Source organism: Manis javanica, chromosome 7 (genome assembly GCF_040802235.1).
Source record: "Manis javanica isolate MJ-LG chromosome 7, MJ_LKY, whole genome shotgun sequence".
NCBI classification, from domain to species: domain Eukaryota; kingdom Metazoa; phylum Chordata; class Mammalia; order Pholidota; family Manidae; genus Manis; species Manis javanica.
Window position 1 is genome coordinate 45,565,916 of NC_133162.1, and position 23,339 is coordinate 45,589,254.

Below are 23,339 nucleotides of genomic sequence, written 5' to 3' on the forward strand. Positions count from 1 at the left end.
TACTTCTATATATCAGATTCTTTTCTTTCTTTGTGGGGGTTGAATCAGGAATAGAAAAGCACCAGGCACAGAAATACATCTCTTCTGTCCTGCTTTCTTGGCAGGGTCTGATCTTAGGTGATAGTTTGGAGCCAGACTTGTCCTGATAGCTGGTCATAGTGCCAGTCAGCGCTGCGTGGGGCTTGCAGATTCTGGAAGATGGTGGTCCTGGCCCAGCAGGAAGTGTTTGCAGAGTGCCTGGGATGTGCTAGGCCCTAGGGTGAGTGGGAGCTGGGGAATTCAAAAGTAAATGAGGCCCTAGGAGCTAAGACCAGCCCTGTACATTAGAAACATACACTGTGTGCCCAGGGCCTTGCACCTGCAGGCCCTGAAGAAATGATGGTTCAATCATTGATAGGTTGAATGCCAGTGGGGATGACTTGGGGGTAATTCTAAGCAGAGAGAATCACTAGGAGTACTTCGTTTCTAGCACCTATTTGCTGAGTGCCGCCTCTGGGCAACCATAAAACACTTCTGTGATGGTTCTTCCCTTTGCAGATTAGAAATGGGTCAAGAGGGCAAAATTAGCTTAAGAAAAACTCCACTGTAGACTAATGGAGGCAGAGGTTATGGCTGAGGTATGACTTTTCTGGGAAGGGAGAGGGAAGATTTATTCCAGAATGTGGGGGTACTAAGGAGCTCAGGCTGTTATGGTATGTGAGCCCATTAGTGCACGAGCAGGGCGGCTCTGTCCTGGCCAAATTGAAGACTGTCCAGGGGCTCAGGGAGGCTGGATCAGGCAAGGCTTCATCAAGGTGACTCGTGAGTTGCAAGCCTAGAAGGACAGGTGTTCACCCAGCAGACTGAAAGTAGGGATGGTGTTGTAGGATAAGAGCTATAGGAGCTGGGACAACTAAGTGAAACCACGTACATGTCCGGCACTGCCAAGTGGAGAGAAAACTGAAAAGGGAAAAGATCAGAGGCTGGAGAACCCTGGTGGCCCTGGTGAGGGAGATTCGGCTACAACAGGACTGGTGGGCATGGAGAAGAGCACGCTGTGGCAGAAAAGGGACTGACCGACGTGGGCAGGGCAGAGAGAGAGACAGGCCTGATGGTGCCTGGATTCTGGTGAGGTGATGATCAGTGGCTGACACATTTAGGGACAAGGTATTTCCTTGGGGTGTCTTTGGGACCTCAGGTAGACAGGAACAGCAGGTGTTGAATAAGTGGATGAGTTAGGATCATGCAGTGAAAGATTCCCCTTCTCCCATCTCAGTGGCTGAAGACAGCGGAAGTTTATTACTCATGTCAAGTCCAAAGTAGTGTACTGGTGGGAAAGAAGGGAGCAGTAATGGGTGAGGGACCCAGGCTCCTCCCTCTCGTGGCTGTCATTGAGTCTGGGACCTCAGAGTCCTCTGCTGGGTCCTCTATACTTGGCTAGTGATGGGGGAAGAGAGAGAGGAGAATATATTCTTTCTTAATTTTAAAAAATAATTTTATTTAAATAATTTCAAACTTAAAAAAAGCTGCAAGAATGCCCATACACCTTTCACCCAGACAACCGCATTCCCTTCTTGCCAAATGCCCCAGAGATGTTCTTTAATACAAAAAGATCTAATCTGGGATCATGAGTTGCACCCACTTGCTATGGCTATGTCCCCCCTTGACTTTCAGCACCTCAGTCTTTCCTTGCATTTGATGCCCTTGACCTTCCAGAAGATAATAGGGCAGTCATTTCATAGAATGTGCCTTAGCTTGGGTTTGTCCATACTTTCTCTTGATTAGATTCAGGATATGGATCTTTAGCTGGGCTATATTAGTGATGCAGTCTTCTTATCATTGTGTCCTACTGAGTGGTGTACAGTGTTGATTTGTCCCCCTACAGATGATAATGTTGATAATTTGAGTAAGATGGTACCTGCTAGGTTTCCCCACTCTAAAGTTCCTTTTTTTCTTTGTAATTGATAAGTATTCTTTGTGGATATGTTGGGAAAGTTGAGTTTATTTTCCTTGGTTCTTGTCCCTGCTGCAACAAAGACCTGAAGGGCAGAGACACAGTAGTGAAGTAAAGTAAAAGATTTATTTGAATGCACTTCAAGAGAGGAGTGGACCAGAGTCAAGGTTTATTTGATTACACTCCAAAGGCAGGTTTATTTGATTACACTCCAAAGGAGGAGTGGGCTAGAGTCAAAACAGGCAAAGGAAGGTTTACCTGAATAAAGCAGAGAGTAAGGAAAAATAGAGAGAGGAAAAAGCAGCTCATTGAACTGCTACCCAGCATAAGGGCATAATCCCTTGCCAACTCCTAAAGCCCGCATCACCTGGCATCCAGTGTCGGCTTGGATCTGCACAGTGTGGGACCTACTCCCCACCACTCCAGGATTGGGGGGAGCCTCAGAGCACTGGATGGAGTGAGATTATGTTCTGAGAATTCCAAAGGCAAAGAAAAGAAATTTTCAGGCAGACTTCTAAGGAGCATGATTGAATAGCTGCAGTCCCGTCTGGGTCACCCAGGTGACCAGCACTTGCAAGCCCAAATCAGAACTCTCAGCAGCCTCTCCCTACTTATCTGAAGTAGGACAGAGTGACACACTCAAAGAAAGGGGAGTGTGAGCAACCTCAGAGGAGGTGTGCTTAAGGGTTTGGGGTCTGGGGTTTTATAGGGCCTTTTTGGGTAAGGGTCAGCATAAAGCATGATGTATACAGGTGATTCATAACTTAGGTCACTATGTTGGTTTGGGACATCAGCATTCTTTGTCCACATAGGTTTATTTACACTTCTAAGTCTGTCTCCTGCCCTGGTTACAAAGTTACTTGAATAAAGAGCTGTAGAAAGAGGAAAACACAGCATATAGGTTAAATTAAAGAATAAGCTGGGCCTTTCAGTAGGCTAAAGTAAATTTTACAATGGCATGATCTAATAGATACAATGAAGGCACTGGGCTGTGCTCAGATACTTTTCTTTATGTGGGGAATATCTGGACTTTCCAAGTTCTGACCTTTGGAGCTTCAGCTGATTAACTCATTAACTCTGGAGTCCTTTCTGGCTCTCGAGTTTTATCTGGTTAACTCTTTTGAGTCCCTTTCAGTGGGCTTTTCTGGCCTTATTCTCCCTTCACCTGCTCACGTTTATTTTTCCACCTAGGAGATTCATATTTTATCCAATGGATTATAATCTATCATTATTATTATTTATTTTGATGCTCAAATTGTCCAATACTGGCTGGTGAGAGGTCCTTCACACTAGTTTTGTGTTCCCTTGGTATCTCCTGGTTACTGGGCTGAGTTTGTACTCCTCGGATCTTGTCTCCATCATAACAAAGAAGTGAGAGGCGGAGACAAAATAGCAAAGCAGAGCATAAGTTTTTATTTCAATATACTCCAAGCGAGGAGTGGGCCACAGTCAAGGTAGACAAAGGCCCTGATCCATTAGTTGGGGGATCTTTATGTTACATTCTGGCTAGGAGGCACCTCTTTGACTGGCTAGGTGGGGATTATTTGATTCACAGGCTCATCCCTCTCAGTGAGCATGTCCTTTCCCACCATGACCTGTGGTTTGGGCAGTTCTGTCCTGGTTATGCCCACCTTGGGATCTGGTTGGGACCGGTTTGGCCTGATCTAGATAGGAAGTTTTCTCCCTGCAAAGCCTTTGCTGTCTTCACATGGGACCCCCTACTGGGGGCAGAGTTTGGGTGGCTATCTTTCTATTTACCCCCTCCTAAGCCATGAGTTAACAGGAATAGTTCCAATTTGAATTCAGTTCTATAAGGTTCATTCTGGCTCTCCTCTTTCATGTTTGTACCTCCCTTCTGTCAGAAACATGGTTCCATTATCCTCAATGTATTTTTATTAATCTTTTATTAAAGTTACCTTGGAGAACCCATGTGAAAAGTACATTTGAGAAGCTATCCAAAGCACTCAGCTTGTGTTCAATAAATATTAGCTATTGTTTTTCTAAGAGTACTGGTAGGACTGTTTCATATGGATCATCCTGGTTATCAGGGGACTAGGTGGAGGGAGGAGCAGAGAGACTGCTAATATACATGGGGTTTCTTTGGAGTGATGGAAATGTCCCAGAGCTAAGTAGTAGTGATAGCTGGGCAACCTTCATACCACTAAATTATACACTTAGAGGACTGAATTTTACAGTATGTGAATTATACCTTAATTTAAAAAAATAATTCATTTAAATAAACATTAGTGAACTCCTAAGGAACCAGGTGCTGGGGTCAGTGCCAGAGTCCTCAAAGCAAGGTCTCTGCCCCAAAGAGCTGGTCAAAGGTCGTTGCATTCTTCAGTCAGAGTTTAACTCCTGCCCTACTTTCCTGCATGTGTTTCAGGAGGGAAAAAAGGAGATAAAAGCTACTGGGAAATGTGCAAAGTCTAGGACAAATGGAAGGCCTGCTGCTCACAACCTGGGCTCTCTGGCTGTGCCCTGTGGGGCAGGATTAGGATGGGCAGGGTCACTGGCACTCTGTACCCACACTTGGGCATGGTTGCTTGTCTGTGGTTCTGGGGGCTGAAGGAAGGAGGTGAGACTCCCACGCCTCTGACTATATTCCCTCCTTCAGCCTGCATTCATGGGGCAGGGTGCTAGCCAGAATAGGAGAAGGCAAGGATTCCCAAGGAAGGTAGAGCTTGGGCTGGGTGGGCTAATAACAAGGGTGGGATGCTCATGGGCGGACACCAGCTTCCCTCTCAGCTCAAGATCATTCTGGGCACAGATGTCTTCCAGATGAAATTGATGACATTATTCCCTTTACCAGGGGTAGTGGCTACAATGTCTTTGACTGCAGCTTTTGGAAAAGGTACTGAACAGGACACTTCTAGTGTGAACATTTCAAGAGAACTGGGAAGGCAATTGGCAGTATTTACAATAGCACTGGGCTGGGAGCCAGGAAGCTGCCAATGTACTGCATAGCCTTGAGCAAGCTAACCTGCCCATAAATACTGCAATATTTGGCCGCAGTGTATTTGTTGCTCCTGTGTGTCAGGTACCATGTTGAAACAATTCACATACATGATCTCATTGAATCTCATCCATGAATCATAGGGTAAGTGCTAATATTTGCATTAAATAGATGAAGATGGCTTATCTGTTACCAAATTAGCCTGACCCTACTGTCAGGTGGTAGCTTGAATCTACCCATTTCTCTGCAGATCCTACTTGAAGATCCTTTTTCTCCCTGGACTACGTCTCTCACTAGTTCTTCCCATTTCAGGCAGCCCTCCCATTCCACCCTTTCACCATAGAATGGAACTCAGACCTGTCACTCCTCTGCTTGAAGGCCTGCAGTGGCATCCCATTACCTGTGGGATGATAGGGACAGTCTTCACCAAGGCCTGGAGGTCTGTCCACCCTGCCCACACTTGGCCACTGTGTTCTGTACCACTTTGGCCACTGTGTGCTCTGGCTGCCTCTGCAATGTCCCTGCTCTCATCTTTGTCCTGCCTCTGCATCTTTGCACACTAAGAGCACACTAGTCTCCTCTCTGCCCAAGGCTAATTCCTTCTCATCCTTGCAGAGAGGCCTTGGCACCCTTCCTTTGCCCCCAATTTTTCTTACTGCAATTGGTGATAAATCTTCTTGTTAGTTTGATACCTGCCTTTCCCCAGACTATTACCTGGATGGAAAGCAGAAACCGGGACTATTTTGTTCTCCATTTTATCCCCCAGTGTCAGGCATTCAATGAGTGCCCAACTGGGAACGGAATTATTACTTATATGCATAAAGGCTGGAGGTTGGTAATCTGCCCAAGGTGGCATAGCCAGGGCCGGGGAGCCTGCGCTTTAAAGGCGTCTGTCTAGCAGAAAGTCGGACGGAACTTGAGCTGTCCGGGAAGCCGTTGCTGGCTGCTAGGGGCTCGTGCAGGGCCGGGGCGGCGTCGGCCTTCGGGGTCAACTGTTTGACCAGTTGGGGCAGCGGGCTCGCAGTCCAGGGCATCCCCCGCCTCCTGGAGGGGCGGGCTGGCACCGCGGCGGCTGCAGTTCCCGGGGAACCCGCTGGGGGCGTAGCCACCCGGCGGTCAGGACGGAGCGCGCTCAGTCACGCTAGTCCGGGAGGGCCTGGGCCCGCGGCAGCCAAGGAGCTGCGGGCCGGAGCCGCAGCGGCGGCAGGAGGCGACCGGCAGGTGAGCGGTGCGCTCTCGGGACCCCGCGTCCGCAGGGTCCCACAGTCGTCTGCCCGGCAGTGGGGCTCGCTGGGGCCGGGGAGACGCAACCGGACTGCGTCGACAAGTCAGAGCACTGGAATTGTGGCTTTAGAAGGAGAGGGCGGTCGATTAGGAGACAGGGCTCAGGCCTGCACCACCCCGCGTCCCTCAAAACCCAAAACGGAGAGGTTTATTCCCGGCGTGGGCAGGGCAAGCTCCCCCCTCCGCGTCCGCGCGCCCAGTTCCCCGCTAAGTCCGTCCGGGTAAGGCGTCCCCGCTCTGCGCGCTCCCCGCCCCAATCCTGGGAGTGCTCCGAGGGCCGCCGCTGGATGGAAGCTGGTGTCACGGGGCAGGGGGAAAGCCTCTGTCTCTAGGAGGGAAATTACCTGCGGTTACCCCAGTGCTGTAGGCTCCGGGGTGCACTTAGGAGGTCCCCTCCACGAAACCCCAGGTTCCATGCGGACAAAGGCCAGAAGTCCCTGAACTCAGATGGGGCTGGGGAAGTCCAGGACGCCTGAAACCCACCGGAAGCTACTTTTAGTGCGTGGTGCTGTGCTTTCTCCACCGCCACCCACTGAACGCACCCGCCCTCCCCTCCAACAAGTTACTTTGACGTTCCGATGAACGGTGAGGTGGGGCAGGGGAAGGGTGGTGGGGCAGGGCGCGGTGGTTGAGAGCTGATAGGTATGCGCGCACAGATACGTTCCAAGCTCTCAGTCTCCCGCCTGCCCTCATGCCAGCACCTAGAGAGGAGCCCTGTGAGGAGCACTGTGTGTAACCCCACAACTGGAAGGCCTCCATTTCGGGGAAGGAGACCGAGGCCTAGTTGGGCTGGGCCTTGTTCAGGACCACCCAGGGGTTTCGCCATGCCACTGGGCAGAATGAAGGTACTCCAGGGCCAGTCTGATCGTCTGGTGGTGAAATGAGGAAGCCAGGGCCTAGACAGGCATGAACAGACCTCGGGGTGTTCAGGGAACCACAAAGTGACTGGTTCCCAGGAGGATGAACAAGTTTCATGGTGAAAGTTTTCTGTACAGGACTGTATGTGACACTCGAATGAGTCTGTCTGCCTAGAGCTGCCCTCTCCTGTGGCAGGAAAGGACAGTCCCCTGTTTAGATTTTGAGCCCCTTTCAGAAATTGGTCTTTTTTGGAGTATATTCAGCATGTGTTCCCTGGGTTGGGTGGGAGGCTGGCCATGGAATGCCCACTTTCAGCCTGGTCCCTGGTGTCCAGTGAGGGAGGCAGCCCACTCCTCTCTCCCCCACCCCACCCCAGGTGGAGAGGGGACTTCGTGGTGCTTTTGAGTCACACTCCAGTGGCCCTCTTATCCAGGACAGCCACTCTGTAAACATGGTGTGGAAATCTACCTTTGGTGTAGCTGGGGATGACTCAAAAAGCTGTGCATTTTATTTGTAATCTCTATGAAGCAATGCTAAGGGGACATCCTTGTTCTGATCAGAGCCCGCAGTAGATGTTCCTGCTGTACATCTACTGAGGCGTGACCTCTCAATAGCTTTGGCATAAAACTTCCTCTTCTTTCAGTTGATTCTTAAAAGCTTCTTGTCTGTCTTATTAGAGAAGAATCCCTTTGGGATCAGGCTGGGTATCCTTGGCAGAGGAAACAGGATTTATTGAGAAAATTTGAGTGTAAACCAGATTGTGTATATGTGTGTTGAGGTGGGGGGAGGGAAAATTATTTGGAGTTGCTGGACAGTTAGGATTTGTCCTCTTGGGCCTTCTTTATGCTGACGTTCTGAATCTAGGCAGATGTAGTTAAGATTCTCTGTGCCCTCTCCCTTGGCTTGTTCATTTCACAATCAGATGGTGGGTTTGGCAGTTCCTCAGAAAGTTAAATCTGTAGTTACCATAGACCCAGCAATTCCACTCCTAGTCTTATACTCAAGAGAATTAAAGACACATGTTCACACAAAAATCTTGTACACAATGTTCGAAGCAGCATTAGTCACAAGAGCCAAAAGGTAGAAAACAACCCCGAAGTCCAGCAACTGGAGAATGGATAAACAGAATGCAATGGAATGTCACTCAGCCGTAAAAAGGGATGAAATACTGGCACATGCTACAGCTTGGATGAATGCTAAGGAAAAGCAGCCAGGCACAAAAGGTATGGAATAGGCCATCTGTAAGGACAGAAAGCGGATTCGTGGGGTTGTCAGGGTCCCAGGGAAGAGGGAATGGGAAGTGACCACTGATGGATGTGGGGGTTTTTGGGGAGGTGATGAGAATGTCCTGGTAATAAATCATGGTGATGATTGCATGACTTTATGAATGTACTAGAAGCCACTTAATTGTATACTTTTAGTGAATTTTATAATACACAAATCATATCTCAATTAGAGAAAATTAGATGGTAGGAGGCCTGTCTCATTTTTAATGCTTTATTTCTGTAAAAATGACACACTCATTTAAAAAATATTTGAACAATACAAAAACTCATAGCGGAAAATAAAAACACCATTTGGCAACCCCATTAGCAGTTTGGTTTAGAGTGTACTTCCTGTCAAGCTCGAGAGGACTGAACTTGGGTAAGTTACTGAACTTCTTTCCAAAATGGAGAGAAAACCCCACACCTATTCAATGCACAGGTTTAGAAGTGCAGTGAGTGCTGGCTGTTGGAATCATGACGTGTATGTGTGTATGTAACTAGGTGCATGGGTCTGATTGCTCAGAGGTGGGTTTAGACTCCACGTGATATTCTATTACCTGACTTTTTCATCAACTGTTTCTTAAGACTTCATGCTTTTAGAGTAGTTTTAGGTTCACAGCAAAATTGAAAGGAAGAGATTTCCCATGTGTCTCCTGCTCTCATGCGTGCATGGCCTCCCCCATTATCTACATCACTCACCAGACTGGTACCTTTATTACAGTTGATGAACCTACACTGTCCATAGTTTACATTATGGTTTACTTTTGGTCTTTCACATTCTGTGGGTATAGACAAATCATGGACAAACTTCTCATGTAAAAAAAAAATCCACTCTAAAAACAAATGGCTCCAGAATATTCCATTGTATGGGTGTTTAATAGTGTATCCTATAGTCTCCCATTGACGGAGGCCTCCACTGATTGATGGAGTCTCCCACTGATGGAGGCTGTTTGCTGTGTTTGAGCAGAGGGGAGTCCAGTTGTCCTCAGGAGCCAGGCAAGAATTGGCACCAAGAAAGAGTTGGGTGTCCAGGAGTGTTGGGCGAGGGGGCAGATGAGGAGGAAGGGAAGAATCGGCTGGAGAGCCGCCAGTCCCTCCCCGAGTGGGAATGTCAGCGGTCAGTAGAGGAGAGAGTAGAGCAGATTCCAGGAGAGGCCCCAGGTGGTGTGGGATATGGAAGCGCCTCCCTCCCTGACCCAGCCACAGCAGCCCCTCAGGGTTCTGGGTGTGCCCTCAGGCCCCAGACCCACCAGGGGAACCCCCAGAGAAGCAGTTTGCCTTCAGTGAGGGTGCACTGGTTGGGTGAGGCCAGGGTTTGCTCTTTGCAGAAGCCAGCTGGCGATCCTGAGAGGCTGAGGGAACAGGGGTTCAACCCCTTTGCTTTGGCCAACCCGCTGCCTGTCAACTCCTGTGCTGTGGTCAGTGGGCTTCCTTTTGCAGGAATGGAGACTCTGTGAGGGACTGAGGGCAGGCCTGCTGGTTAGAGCTGGTCAGTATGTCGGCCCAAACACTGTAGCATAACAGGCCCTCTGTGTATGCAGGCCCCTGTCACTGCCCACCTGGCTCCCTGAGCTCCTCCCACACTTCCCTTCCTGGCCCTGAATTTGTTGGCCTAAGCTGTTCCCTTTCTGGAGAAGGACCTTGGCCTCATCTATTTTTCAAGGCTCTTTGAGCATTCCTGGGTGGTCCAGTGTGACCTGGCCCATGGTGGGACTCCTCTCCCCAACAAGCGGTGTAGCCTCTCAGGCCTGTGCCCAGCCAGCTTGGAAACAGAGCTCTGGGTGTTTCCCTGACCTCCTTGCTGGCCGTAGGCCCCAAGGGGACAGGCTGGCACAGAGGGAGCCACGCTAAAGGGGGCAGGTGAAACACAGCCCTTCCACAGCCTGTTCCCTCGCCTGCCGCATTCCCAGGCCCTGCTTAGCTCCTAATGTTCACTCCAGACCTCTGGCTAGGCCTTGGGCCCTCTTGGGTCTGGGCCCTCAGGAGACATTCTCCTTCTGGTCCAGTTGGCAGATTCAGCCTGATGCACACTCAGAGGACCAGCTCTGGGCAGCCTTTTTGAGGGCCTGGAGCAGTGGAGGTGGCACTGCCTGCTGGGCACTTGTCCTGCTCTGAGCCCGGCTCGGTGTCTTCCTCTGTGAAGTGGGTAGAAGTCACAAGCCTCCGTGCACTGGTGACCATTTAGCCAAAAGGTTAAATCCCCTCCATTCTCCTGTGACAGATGTCCCCTCCCTTGCTCAGGCTCTTCCTCCTCCAGGGGAGGAATTAGGCAGTGGGCATTCGGATACCAGTGAGAACAGTGCCTGGATGGCTGAACCCACCATGTCTTGGAAACCTGTGTGTGCAAGGACATCTCAGCGTCCTCTCCCATTAAGGGGCTAAATGGAGACCCAGAGTAGGGAGGGTTGGTGTCCCAGGCCACACAGATGATGCAGGACTGAGTGGTGACCTTTTAGCTGCCTGAGAGGATCCCAGATGAGCTGAAACATGCTTCCCACTGAGCTTGCTGTCTGTCCACCAAGGCTGACCTGAGACCACTTCCTCCTACCCTGCCCTACCCTGCCAATACCCTCCCTGTGGCCCGCAGCAGCTGCTGGGTCTCTTTTGCTGCTTTCTATGCAGTGTGACCTTTGTCTCTCTCCTTAGCATCTCTCCCTGGCAGTCTGGTTTATTTCTGCCTCTCCTTAGAGCCTGGCCCAGGCCAGGACGAGGTCTGATACCTGTGACTCCATCCTACCTCCACCTGGCCAGCATCTCCCAACCCTTCACCTGCTCTCAGGATCTCAGCTGCAGTCAGGATTGCTCCTCAGACAGCAGGGCTCCCACAGTAGAGAGGCCTAAGGCCTGCACGCTGTGCATCCTTCTCTGGGGTTAGTTTGGACTGGGGACAAAGTCCCTGGCTACAGCCCCAGGCAGCCCCTCAGCCCCCCAGGAACAGACTCTGGGATGCACCAGGTGAGCCAGGCCCTTTAGAGGGTGAGCCTGCCAGACAGCCTCCCAGGTTGGCTAGAGGAGCCCAGGTAAACTTTGCCACCTTCTCCTTTTCCCTCTGTACTCAGTGGTTCACTGTCTAGTGGCCTGGTCCAGTGGTGTCCTCTGCCTCACATGTTCTCTAGCAGTTGGCTCTGGGCCAAAGTTATTGAATTTTAGCTCCTTGGGGACTCAACCAAAGTTTGTTCTCAATTCTCAGGCTGCCCCAGTCAACATGTGAGCATGAGCGTGGGGCGCATCTGGCTTGCAGACCTGGCCCTCCACCCTCTGCAGACACTCATGGATGGCAGCTTTTCTGTCCCAGGCACTGGGGAGGACCTCCCACCCGATCCGTCACTGGAGCCTGCATGCTCAGCATTTCTTCCCCACTCTCTTTCTTTCCAGTGGCCCGGACCAGCACTGTTCTTTCTCCCAGCAGCCATTTCTTTCTGCCCCTGTCTCCTGGGGGATGTTGCCTAGCAGTCTCCTTGCACATCTCAGGAATGCTTGGAGGAATGATCAGCCCACTGCAGGCCCTCATCCCCGCCCCTGCAACTGTCATGACCTTAGTCACACCACATCCAGTTTTGCAGGATGATTGTCATAAACTATTCATTGATCTCCTTAGACCTGGGGCTCAGGCTGGTGACCTGTGAGCTAGGCAGAATCAGGTCGCAGAGTTTGCTTAATGCAGCACCTGAAGGAGATATTTGTTTGGTCCCTTTCATGTGGCCTGTGCCTGCCTGTCCCCAGGGGTGTGCCCACCCTGTCTTGTTACTGCATGCCTGCCCAGAATCCCCCATCTACATCATCCACTTGCCCTTTGATTTTGCAAGTCCTACCTTTACCAGAATAGAGACCATGTCTGTCTGTCTGTATTTCTCTGACCACAACATCCACAGCACAGAGCACAGCAAAGAGCAAGAGCTCAATGTATGGTTTTGAATTGAGTGAGAAAAAGTTTAATGTGGGCAAAAAATAATCATGATTGTAGGTGCACAGAATAACTCAGGAAGGACTCCTATAAACTTTTTGACAGTTGATACCTTAGAGGAGGAATCTGGGTGGCTGAAGAATAGGAGGAAATTAGGATACCACTTGTTCCTTTGGAATTTAATTAAAATTGTGCAAAATTGGAATTTCATTAATAGATGATTACATAATTTAAACAGATCAAGTCTTAGCATTTGAGGCCACCCCTGCCTTCCAGCCCTTGAGCCTCCTGACCCTGCTATGGTCTCTCCTCCTATCCCAGCAGTGCCTGGCTCAAGATGGGGTCCCAGGTCTCCATGGAAATGGAAGCGGTGCAGGTGGTGATCGTGGGCGGTGGCTTTGGCGGGATTGCAGCCGCCAGCCAGCTGCAGGCTCTGAACATCCCCTTCACGCTGGTGGATATGAAGGACTCCTTCCATCACAACGTGGCAGCCCTCCGGGCCTCTGTGGAAAGTGGTAATAGCCTTCCCTCTGGGACTTTCTTTGTGAAAGTGGTTTGGTCACTGCTGCGGTTAGGGGTGATTTCTTCCACTTAGGACAAGGTGCCTAAATTCTACCACTAGATAAATTCTGCAGAATCTTAAGGTTATAGTGGTCTTAAATAGCTACTATATCAAGGGCCCAGAAGTAAAAGCTTGAGCCCAGACTGGCACTTTAGGGGGCACTGGGTACCCTAGGTATACCACTAGCTCAGCTCTTTGACCAAGGGCCCCCCTGTTGGTATTCTGTTCAGGGAGGTTCTGAGGTATTCTGGCCTCCTGTGGGCAGCTCACTTTTACATTATGATCTCTCTCTGCATTCCTCAGGGTTTGCCAAAAAGACATTCATTTCCTATGCGGTGACCTTCAAGGAGAACTTCCGGCAGGGCCTGGTGGTTGAGATAGACCTGGAGGACCAGACCGTGCTGCTCGAGGGCGGCGAGGTGAGCACAGCCGGAGTGGGCCTGTCTGTCAGCTGGCTTCAGGGGGGCCCTGACGGCACAGCTGCCGGGAGGAGGAGACCTGGCTGGGTCTCCTCAAGAGTCAAGAGAGTTCTGTGGCCCCCAAGTCCTACCTGGTGCTGGGCAGATGGCAGATTCCTCATGAGCGAACATTGGGCCACAGCAGCCACAAGAGTGTGGTGGCAGACATTTCCTGTACCTTTCCTGTGTGCCAGGCACTGTCTTAAGCCTTTCACAATCTCACTTAATACCTGTCTTGGCTCCGTGAGGGAGCTGGCATGGCCTCACTTTACCTAGTTTGGTGCCTTGCCCAGGATCCAACATCTGGTAAGAGATGCAGCCGGGACTTGGATCCAAGTAGTTTTACCCCAGAGCCCATTCTCTGAAAGCCAGTATCCTGGACCAGCCCAGAGGGCCTCATTTCTTTCCAGAATCAAAGGGTAGCCCACAGATGATCCCCCAGTCCCTGGACTGGGAAGTCACTGGGGGCAGAGGTTTTCTCCACTTGTCTTGGCATACCTCAACCCTGGCATAGAGCACTGTGCCAGGTATATATCTGGGGTGACTTGAGCTCCATCAGTGAGCTGCCACCAGCCCGCTCATTGTATTGAGGGTCCCCTCCAGCCTGGCTTCCACTCTACTCAAAGCTAAGGGAGGACTGCGAGAAGAGGACACAGTTCCTGTCCTCACTGAGTATTTGGTGTGAATCTATTGCTTTCATGTGGATCAATCCTCCTTCAACTTTAGGGCTGGGGAGACTTCCCGTTGGAGATTACTGAGAGTCTCCTTGTGCTGCGGTGTTGGGCTCCTCAGAGTCCTGGAAGGGCCCGTGGGGTCCTCCCCAGGCCTCCCCAGGGGGAGCCGTGGCTGAGCCTCAGACCCGCCAGCACCTCTATCAGAGCAGCTCTGGTGTTGTCATTTTTATATATTTATGCTCCGAACAGGATTTCTCTTCCTTCTTTTGTGGGGGGAGGGGCTTTCTTCTTACCTACCTAGGAGATTCTAAACTAACTCTGCACTGGAAGCTGGAATCCTGCTTCTCCCTTACAGGTACTTTCCTGTTCCCTGCTCTCTGCCTCCCATTTCTGTGTTGGGTGGCTCTGGCAGGAGGTACGATCTGCTTTCTTAGGTATTTCCCAGGTTCTGGGCCACCCCTTGGCCTACCCTGTGTGATGCTGCCCTCAGAGGAGGGCTGCCTGAGCACACCAGAGGGCCTCTCCTCCCTCGTGCTTGCCTGGGGCCTGGGGCTGGATGAAGAAGCCCACGCCTGCCCTCACCCGTTTTTCCTTGCCCTTCACAGGCTCTGCCCTTCTCACATCTTATCCTGGCCACAGGGAGCACTGGGCTCTTCCCGGGCAAGTTTAACCAGGTTTTCAGCCAGCAGGCCGCCATCCAGGCCTACGAGGACCTGGTGAGGCAGGTGAGCTGCCTGCTGCCTGGAGTGGGCTTAAGGGCAGACCAAGTGCATTCCTGGGAGAGGGCAACAGCTGTGGTGATGCCTCCAGCTGCAAGATGGACAGTTCCTAGGAAGAGATTCCTGGGAGGAGACCTTTGCACCTGTCATCAAAGTCTGGACAATAGCACCCCAGGCCTGCTCGTGTAGCGATTGTGTGTCCCCACCTCATCTCTCTTGGGGCTCCCATTTGCACAGCACTGTGTTTTGCAGAGCAGGCTTGGATCCACCATCTCAGGCAGTTCTTGCAGGGATCCTGGGAGGTGGGGGGAAGGGGTCTATCACCATTGAACAGATGGAGGAATGGAGACCCAGAGAAGAACCCCAAGGTGAGTGTGGCTAGGTGACTAAGGATAGGTCTTTCCCCTTCTGCAAAGCTTCTGAGAAGCCCAGGGAGCCTCTGGCACAGTCATGAGCAAATGTTAGTGTGGAGCTTGGGATCCCTTCTTTGAATTCAGACAGATGTGGGCCATGGGCACCTGAAAGGTGGGCAGGTAGTGATACCTGCCTCTCAGGGCTGCTGTGAGAATTAAGTGAGAAAATGCAGGAGACACTCAGCAAGGGCCTGGTCCCCCAGAAGCACATTGGACCCTGAATTTGGAAAGGATTCTCTACTCTTCTTTGGCTTAGGAACCCCTACTGTAGGCTGAACCATGAGGTGGTGTGAACTTGAAGGTACCTTAATACATTTCCTGCTTCTCCAGGTCCAGCACTCACAGTCCATCGTGGTGGTGGGAGGAGGCTCTGCAGGAGTGGAGATGGCAGCAGAGATTAAAACAGAATACCCCCAGAAAGAGGTGGGCAAGTGGCCTTGGCTTTGAACTCTCAGTGGTGGGCTTCTTTGTGCCTTGTCTAATGAACATGAGGAATTTACTCAGGTCCATCAACATAAAGTGTGAGTGTGCATCTCCATGTCCTGCTCTCTGCGTTGGGCAGTCCCCTAAAGTCCCATTCTTCTGGGAACTTTCCCCTGGGGAGCCAGGTGGGTCCTAGTTCAGGGGGGGTCCTGCCCTCTGGTCCAACCAAGAGGATCTAGCCCAGTGGGGATACCTTACAGAATGTTAACTCCTGTGTCCCCTGCAGCGTTCTGGCCTTCATGATATAAATGTAGACTTTGACTACCTCTCTTTGTTGACAACTAGCTTGGTCAAAGACCTCCTCAGTTAGTCTTGGTCTGGGGCAAACAGTGGCTCTTTTGATATTGAGGAGATGGTAGCCCTGTCCTGGACAGCCACGCATGGGGAGCCTGCGGTGCAGCCCTCTGGGGAGGGACTGGCCAGCACTGCGCCTGCCTACAGGAGGGTAGCCCTGTTCCCGTGTAATGATGGAGGGATAGAGAACCTGCCTGGCATCTAGAGAGAACACCCTGGCCAACCACAAGGCTCAGCTGAGCGCTAATTGATGATCATTATGAGTCCTTGAGTCAAGAGCTTGCTTGCAGCTGATGCAGACCAGCTTCTGAGAGCCCCCACAGAGCTCATGGAGGGTTCTTTTTCCTTAGGGAAAGCCAGGTTGGTTTTGAAAAGTAAGGTCAACATGGGCTAATTGAATTATATGGATGCTTTCTGATGAATTGTTGGAGATTAGTTTGGCTTACTGATGTAAAAGTTTGTCAATTTTGACTTATGGGGTAAAGACCAGTCTGAAGTAGGAAGTAACCAGTGTAACTTCCATAGGTTTATGATCAGTAGACAGATGAGAGTGATAATAGCCACCCTCTATAAAGGACTCAGTATGTGCTGAGCTATGTGCTTTATCCATGTTTTCTCATTTCATGGTCACAAAGTTCCTGTGGGTGGGACTGTGATCCCCATCCTACCGAGTCACGAGGTGTCCGAGTGACCATTCAAGATGAGATTTCAACCCAGGGAGTCTGATTTCAAAGCCCAAGTTTATAACATCATTCCAGGCGCATCCCACTTCCCTGTGCTGGCCCAGACAGCAAGTAAACATGCCCAGATGTGCCAGTTTTGGAACAGTTTTAATGTGAATGTCAGCCTGCTTTACAGTTAGAATGTCATGGCTGGTGTGGGGGCCAGATTTACTTCTCTGGGGCCTCAGTCTCCTCATCTGTAAGCTGGAGGTGGGGGAGGAGGTGGGAGATACAACTGTGTCATTATGAATGTTGGTGGATGCTTGTAAGTAATTTCCCACAGGGCCCTAGGTGAGGTGGGGGTTATGGAGCATGGGGACCCTCTGAGAGTCCTAGCTGACGAGATGTGGGCTCCAGCTCAGCTCGCCGTTCACTGGTCCTGGTATGGGGGTCAGATTTACTTCTCTGGGGCCTCAGTCTCCTCACCTGTAAGCTGGAGGTGGGGGAGGAGGTGGGAGACACAGGCTGAGGTGTTTGTAAACCTCTTCATATGAGCCAGAGACTCAGTGGCTCCTTTTCTGCCCTGTGGTTATTTGTCCCCAGGTCACTCTCATTCACTCTCAAATAGCCCTGGCTGACAAGGAGCTCCTGCCCTGTGTCCGGCAGGAAGCAAAGGAGATCCTGCTCCAGAAAGGCGTGAACCTGCTGCTGAGTATGTGCCAGTGCCCCCGCCCCTGTCCCTCTCCTGGCCTAAAGGCTTGGTTGCTGCCCCTGGCTGGAAGGTGGCTGTGCTCATTCCCAGCTGTCTCCGTGTCAAAGCCCATTTGGGCCTTGATGTCCAGCTGTGGATTGTGGAGGCTCTGGGCTCACGGGATTTCCATACCACGGAGGCAGCACTGTCCTGGCCATTGCTTTGGAAACAGTGCCAGTGGTATTTGTTGAATGATTTAAAAAAATCGTATAAAGGATTTGACCTGGATTATGACATCTCTGTGGTAGAGAGAATAGTATTTTTGGTTTGTATTTTGAGGGTGGTGGTGGTGAGGAGTGTGGCTTTTGTCCAGAGCAGGAGGGAAGAGAACCACCAGCTTGTTAGCGCCTGGGGCTCTAACCGCGTGGCTGTGACACCACCCTCTCCCCATTCACGAGGCCCAGCCTCCTCAGTTTTTACGGAGAGGGGTGAGGTCTCTGCTCAGCCAAAGTCCTTGCGGCCTCAGGCTTACTGTAACTGGCTATGCACCTTCCCTTTACACAGTGAGGGAGTAGCCCGGTTTCTTGACTTTCTTGCTTTAACCTTTGTTGGTGGTTTGCTTGCACCTCCTGCCTGGTTAGGATGGTGTAGCTGACAGTCACAGTTGAGGCCTTCCTTACCTAGCTTTTCCCAGAGCTTCTTGGGAAACTCAGCCTCACTTCCCCAAATTGCTTCTGGGAACTTTCCTCCCATTGGATCCACATGTCCAGATCCTGCTTCTTGGGGCAGCAGGGTGGACTGGGAGAGAGGCAGGGAGGGAAGGTGGGAGTGGAGTGACTGCCTAGTTGGGCCACAGTGGTCCAGGCCTTACTCGGGCCTCCACAGGTCTCCAGCCTTCCCCAGGTCAGCCCTGGCATGGGCCCCAGCCCCAGTGATGTGCCCACCCTCTGCCAGCCTCCTGGTCATGGACGTCCCTTGACAGGTGAGCGGGTGAGCAACCTGGAGGAGCTGTCTCCCAATGAACATCAAGAGTGCATCAGGGTGCAGACAGACAAAGGCACGGAGGTGGCCACCAACCTGGTGATTGTCTGCAATGGTATCAAGGTCAACAGCTCTGCCTACCGCAGTGTGTTTGGTAAGCAGGAGGTCCTGCTCCCCAGGCTGCTTCCTCACTTTCTAGCTGCCCAAGAAGTCCCTGTAGGCCTCTCCCCCAGGAACCGGTCCCTCTCTACCTTCCCCCTTCCCCCTCCATCCTAACAGCTCATTTGGTTTCACCTGGATAGTGACATGGTGACATCAAACTTGAAATCAAAGTTTGGGTCCAATCATGCTATGTTGATGACAGCCCAAGGTGGCCAAAGTGACCAGTATTGTCTACAATCAGGGCCCGCCCCCTAGTGGTGAGAGATGAGAACAGGTTTCTGAGACAAAGATCTTGCTTCCTGTTACTTTCCCTGAAACACAGATTCGGAGGAAATTACCAGGTCAGGCCTTACTCTGCTCACATGTGCTCTGCTCTCCCCAAACCCTGACCCAGACTTTTGGTTGCTTGAGCTTGGGGAGCAGGGGCAATAATGTGGCCTTATGCTGCTGAAGTTCAGTGTGGAACTATCTAGCTAACTGGAGGTGGGGGAGGTGGACTTGATGGCCACCATGTACATGCTGGAGACTCAGTGATTCCTTCTCATGCTCTGTGGTTGCTGTGTCCCCAGATCCCCATCATTTACTTCTGAATACCCTTCCTGGACAAGAAGCTCCTGTTTTATGTACCACAGAAAAGAATTATCCAATCCCAGAAGGAAGCTAGCCTAGGCCAAGCGTGGGGGTGGGCCTGGAGGCTTAGCATGGTCAGAGATCCCGGAATTTAACATTGAATTGTCCTAATGTATTTTCAAAGATTCTTTTAAGTCCCTTAAAAAGAAAATGTAATCATTTATTAAAATCCTGCACTTACTTTAAAAATCTGATTCACATTCAAAAGGAAATTCAAGACTTGGCTAAATTGTAACTTAATCGTAGTAAGTTGATCACTGTTAACTGTAGTAACATAGAGTTCTATGCATTGTATAACAGGACACCTGCTGTCCCTCTGACCAGCTTCCACCCTGGAATAGTGACCTTGCCTTTGCAGGAAGGGCTCTGAGGACCTCAGGCAGCAATCATTTCGGAGGGAGGCTTGACTTTTGAGATGTATCTTTGGAGGCTGGTTTGACCAGCACCAGAGCTCGTCTTTACCACGTTCTGGTGGCCTCTTAACATGAGAGCTCAGGATCTTGGTTTTGCCTAGCAGAGAGTCAGCTGGCCGGCAACGGTGCTCTGAGAGTGAACCAGTATCTCCAGGTGGAGGGCTGCAGCCACATCTATGCCATTGGCGACTGTGCCAACGTGAAGGAACCCAAGACAGCTTATCATGCTGGCCTTCATGCCAACATTGCCGTGGCCAATATCATCAACTCCAGGAAACACAGGCCCCTCAAGGCCTACAAGCCAGGTGAGAAAGCCTCATGCACATCACAGTTTTAAGAGTTGAGATTAGACCCAGAGAAGGCTGTGTGGACTGACTGCTAGTACAAACCTTCAAAGCTGGTGACAGAAATGCCCCTCTAGAGCTCTTTAAAAATAAATCAGGGACTCACCCACATTCCTAAAAGTCTTACACATTTCTCTGCCCTCAGACTGAAGGCCTGGGAAGGGTCTGTCCTTGGGAACTGTAGGCCCATGAATGGTGAGTGGGATTCTAGCTTGTGCATGTGTCTCTGCTCCACAGGTGCACTGACGTTCCTCCTAGCCATGGGGAGAAATGATGGCGTGGGCCAGATCAGCGGCTTCTATGTGGGGCGACTCATGGTTCGGCTGGCCAAGAGCCGGGACCTATTTGTCTCCACAAGTTGGAAAACCATGCGGCAGTCTCCACCCTGATGGGGACACTGCGTGGGAAGGGAGGTACTGCCACCACTGGCTGAACAGATTGCTTGGCAAGTGGTACCTGCCTGACAAATGCCAAAGGGCAAAGCTCTTTTTCTAGAGTAAGATGCCAGTGATATATTGACCAGAAACACACCTTATAGAAAACCAAAAACTGGGAGAGACAGAGAGACAGAAAGGAAGAGACCTCCGAGAGGATTAAAAAAGGCACCCCCTAGAGGATTCATTCTGGGTCTGGAAAGGTGGATTTGCAGTTGTGCTGGCTGAATGGTTCCCTGGTTCTGGGGAAGGTTCAGCCAGCCTTTTCTACCCAGGCTCCTCTTGGATGTGTGTGTTGTGTGATTCAGAGCTCTCAGAGTAGGAGAGAGCTGGGCGTCCTGGAGGCTGGCATCCTGCCTGGTAGAGCAGGAAGGAGAGCCTGTAAAGTGAGATCAGCCAAGGGGAGCTAGGGTGGAGAGAGGGCCTATACCCTGAACCTTTCCCATCCTGCTGAGGGGTGGGAAGCCATACATTCTGCAACTCCCATGTTATTAATAGAAGCCTAATTTAAAATCATTAGTTCTACAGCTTTATGAAGCTTTCTATACTTCCATTTTTGATTATATACCATAGGTTACATTAAGAAGAAAGAGTTAGATAAAATTTCCCTCCTGGTTAGTGTATTCTAACAGAGTGAGTTTTTGCAAAACTAACAGGGGTTAAGACTGGAGTCTAGTCTGCCAGCTGCTGGAGGTGTTTAAGGAAAGGCAGCCAAGCTAGTGTAACCCTTGGGTGGGTTGTCATCTGGCTGACATTCAGGGAACAGGGAGGCTCAGCAGATAAACCCCTGTGTGCTTCCAGGCCGGTCATGGGCAAATCTGTGACAAAACTCCAGCTGGTGCTGAGGGCAGGGGACCCTGTGGACACTGTGTGGTTTTATGCTCTGGTTTTCTGACCAACCCTGATGTCACTTACCTGGAAGACTAGCCATGTGGCAATAATGCCTGCCCCTGGCAATGTTAGATATATAAGTGACTCCACTATTTGGAAGAGAACTTCCAGTTGAAAGGAGCCAATTATGGATCACACAGTTTAACTCTATAGCATAAGTGGTTGATGAGTTCATCTGAATACATTCAGGCTCTGCGTCCGCCCACCCATGCCGTCCCTCCCTGCCCACTTTTAACGGTGGCCACTAGGTACTTGGCCAGAGTCCCTGGGACCCCAGTCTCACTGGGTTTCTCGGTCCATCCCATCTGGGCTATGGCCCAGGTCTGTTCCATTTTGCCCAGGCCTAAGTTAGACGTGTGCCTCTCTCAAAGGATGGCTAACCCCATGGAGGCTTTGTTCCTGTGCACCAAGGCCAACTAGGCTCTCCATCTGGAAGCAGGACCTGCTGCCTGAGAAACACAGGCCATTCTGTGCTGTCCGCCCTGGGCTTAGCATGATGGGAGTCTGCCCATTAGTGAGAAGCCTTATTCTATTTATAACATTTTAGAAGTGTTCCACCCATGGGGATACAGACTTCCGAAGTGAGGAAAATGTTGCAATAAAAGAATATGTTGTAAGAAAGACACTGGATCTTTTATTTTCTCCTTTCATTTTCTTTAAAAAAACCAAACAACAACAAAAAAAGCCTGAAGCAAACATTTTGAGGTGTAGTACAGATATTACAGGGGTAGAGGTGGGGGCACTAGACAGAAAAGCAAAGCACCAGTGGGATGCCTTTCTCATTTTCTTCTCTCCTCTCTGAGTACAGCCAACAAAGCCCAAGTCCCTTGTATGCCCTCTTCCCTTGCAAAAGGAGAAACAAAAGATTTTAAGAATTTTGAAAGGATTTTTTTTGTGTGTGTGTAAAAGTCAATGCTATAAATCTAAAACGAAGTCTGTTTTTTAAAAAAGTTCTAAAACAACAGGAAGAAAACACATGGAAAGAAACCCCTGGTGGAGACCTGGTTAATTACGGACTGAGGCTCTTTAACGAGAATATAAAATGCAGAGGGCTCCTGGGCAGGACCTGCTCCTGCAGCCTCTGCTACCCGCTTCCCTTTAGCCGCCTTCCATTCCCCTGCCGTCACCCTTCTGCTCTCCTTTTAAAAAATAAAACCCCACTCCTGTGACTGCGATCCTCCTCTGATTCCTGTTGGTAAGTGCGGCTGGGCGCAGGGCAGCTACTTGGTGTCGAGCTTGGCCATCTCCTGCACATAGATGCCGATGCTCTCGCTGTCGAAGAGCAAGAAGTAGACGTTCTTCAGTGAGGATGCACTCGAGTCGTCAAAGTGGGCCGAGATGGCTTTGAGGGTCACCTGGGCTGCCGTCTGTTTGGGGAAGCAGTTCCTGTGCCAAAGGAAAAGAGGAGCCAGCATCACTTTGGTCCCTGGGACCCATGGGGTAACTGCCTCAGCCTGGGGTGGGAGTATTGTGGTTCCTTCCTTTCTTGGCACTGGACCCTTGTTGCTATCTCACCAGGTCTCACTGTGTGCAGGTTGGTCCATGCATGATTTACTTGGACCCTAGTCAGAGGGACAGCCTGGGAGGAGGACAGGCAGAGGGTCTGTCCCCACTTTACAGGTGCCATGCTGGCTCAGAGAGGCCAGTGGTTTTATCCAAGGTCATCGTGCTGGCCGGTGAGCAGTGCCCTGGGCTTGAATGTATTTTATCTGACTCTAGTTGAGCCAGGCTTTAAAAATATTACCAATTTAGCATTTGAAATAACCTCGTCTTCAAAAAAGCATATATAGGTTCTGTTAGCTCCCTCAAAACTGGTTTACATGCTAAAGATTGTTTATTAAAGGGCAAAAATGTGTACTCAACAGTGCATCTTCATAATTCCTTTCTCATGTACTTAACATTCCTCTCAGTAACCTGTATGGACATGACGATGTAATTCCAGTAGTGGTGACAGGGCAGGGCCCCAGGCACCAGGAAGCCATGGCAGAGCTGTCTGCCCGGCTGGGCCCATGGCACCAGCCTCCAGGGGCACAGCCACTGTGGTCATTTGGGGTCAACCACCCCACCCCTTGGGCAGGTCCAGTATGGGACAGCCTAATATGAACTCTTCTCCTTCAGATGTAGTGTCCAGGTTCAGAACATCATGGCATGTGGACCCAGCTATGCAAAGAATTCAACCCACAGTGGCTTTGGGCCAGGCTCTGGAGACCCAGTACTGTTTGCTTGTGTCGATAGAATTATAGCAGGAAGCTAGGCTTCATTCTTTTCCTCATAGCCTTTCCATGACTCAACTATAACAAAGTTTTTAGAGTGTAAATCATATCTATG

At 50.6% G+C, this 23,339-nt stretch overlaps 2 protein-coding genes across 7 annotated transcripts in view; one reads left to right on the top strand and one right to left on the bottom strand.

Annotated features, from left to right (window-relative positions):
• The first annotated feature begins 5,953 nt into the window (after positions 1 to 5,953).
• Positions 5,954 to 21,632, top strand: AIFM2 (AIF family member 2). 5 transcript variants are annotated; one of them, XM_017646240.3, is made up of 10 exons: positions 5,954 to 6,110; positions 12,525 to 12,715; positions 13,066 to 13,181; positions 14,250 to 14,309; positions 14,500 to 14,619; positions 15,357 to 15,449; positions 17,069 to 17,177; positions 18,139 to 18,291; positions 19,447 to 19,647; positions 19,924 to 21,632. In XM_017646240.3, exons 2-10 carry the CDS (start codon positions 12,538 to 12,540, stop codon positions 20,073 to 20,075), a joined length of 1,182 nt encoding a protein of 393 aa, XP_017501729.3. In that variant the 5' UTR covers positions 5,954 to 6,110; positions 12,525 to 12,537; the 3' UTR covers positions 20,076 to 21,632. The 5 variants fall into 5 exon arrangements, with proteins under 5 accessions (XP_017501729.3, XP_017501728.3, XP_017501732.1 ...); XM_017646239.3 differs by having other exon boundaries at positions 5,960 to 6,110; positions 12,522 to 12,715; XM_017646242.3 differs by lacking the exon at positions 5,954 to 6,110 and adding an exon at positions 7,849 to 8,254.
• Positions 21,621 to 23,339, bottom strand: part of MACROH2A2 (macroH2A.2 histone) — a 63,417-nt gene continuing 61,698 nt past the window's right edge. For both annotated transcript variants that reach the window (XM_073240908.1, XM_073240907.1), the window contains one exon: positions 21,621 to 22,397. In XM_073240908.1, coding sequence (XP_073097009.1) covers positions 22,232 to 22,397 — 166 coding nt within the window. In that variant the 3' untranslated portion in view covers positions 21,621 to 22,231. The remainder of the gene's footprint in view (positions 22,398 to 23,339) is intronic.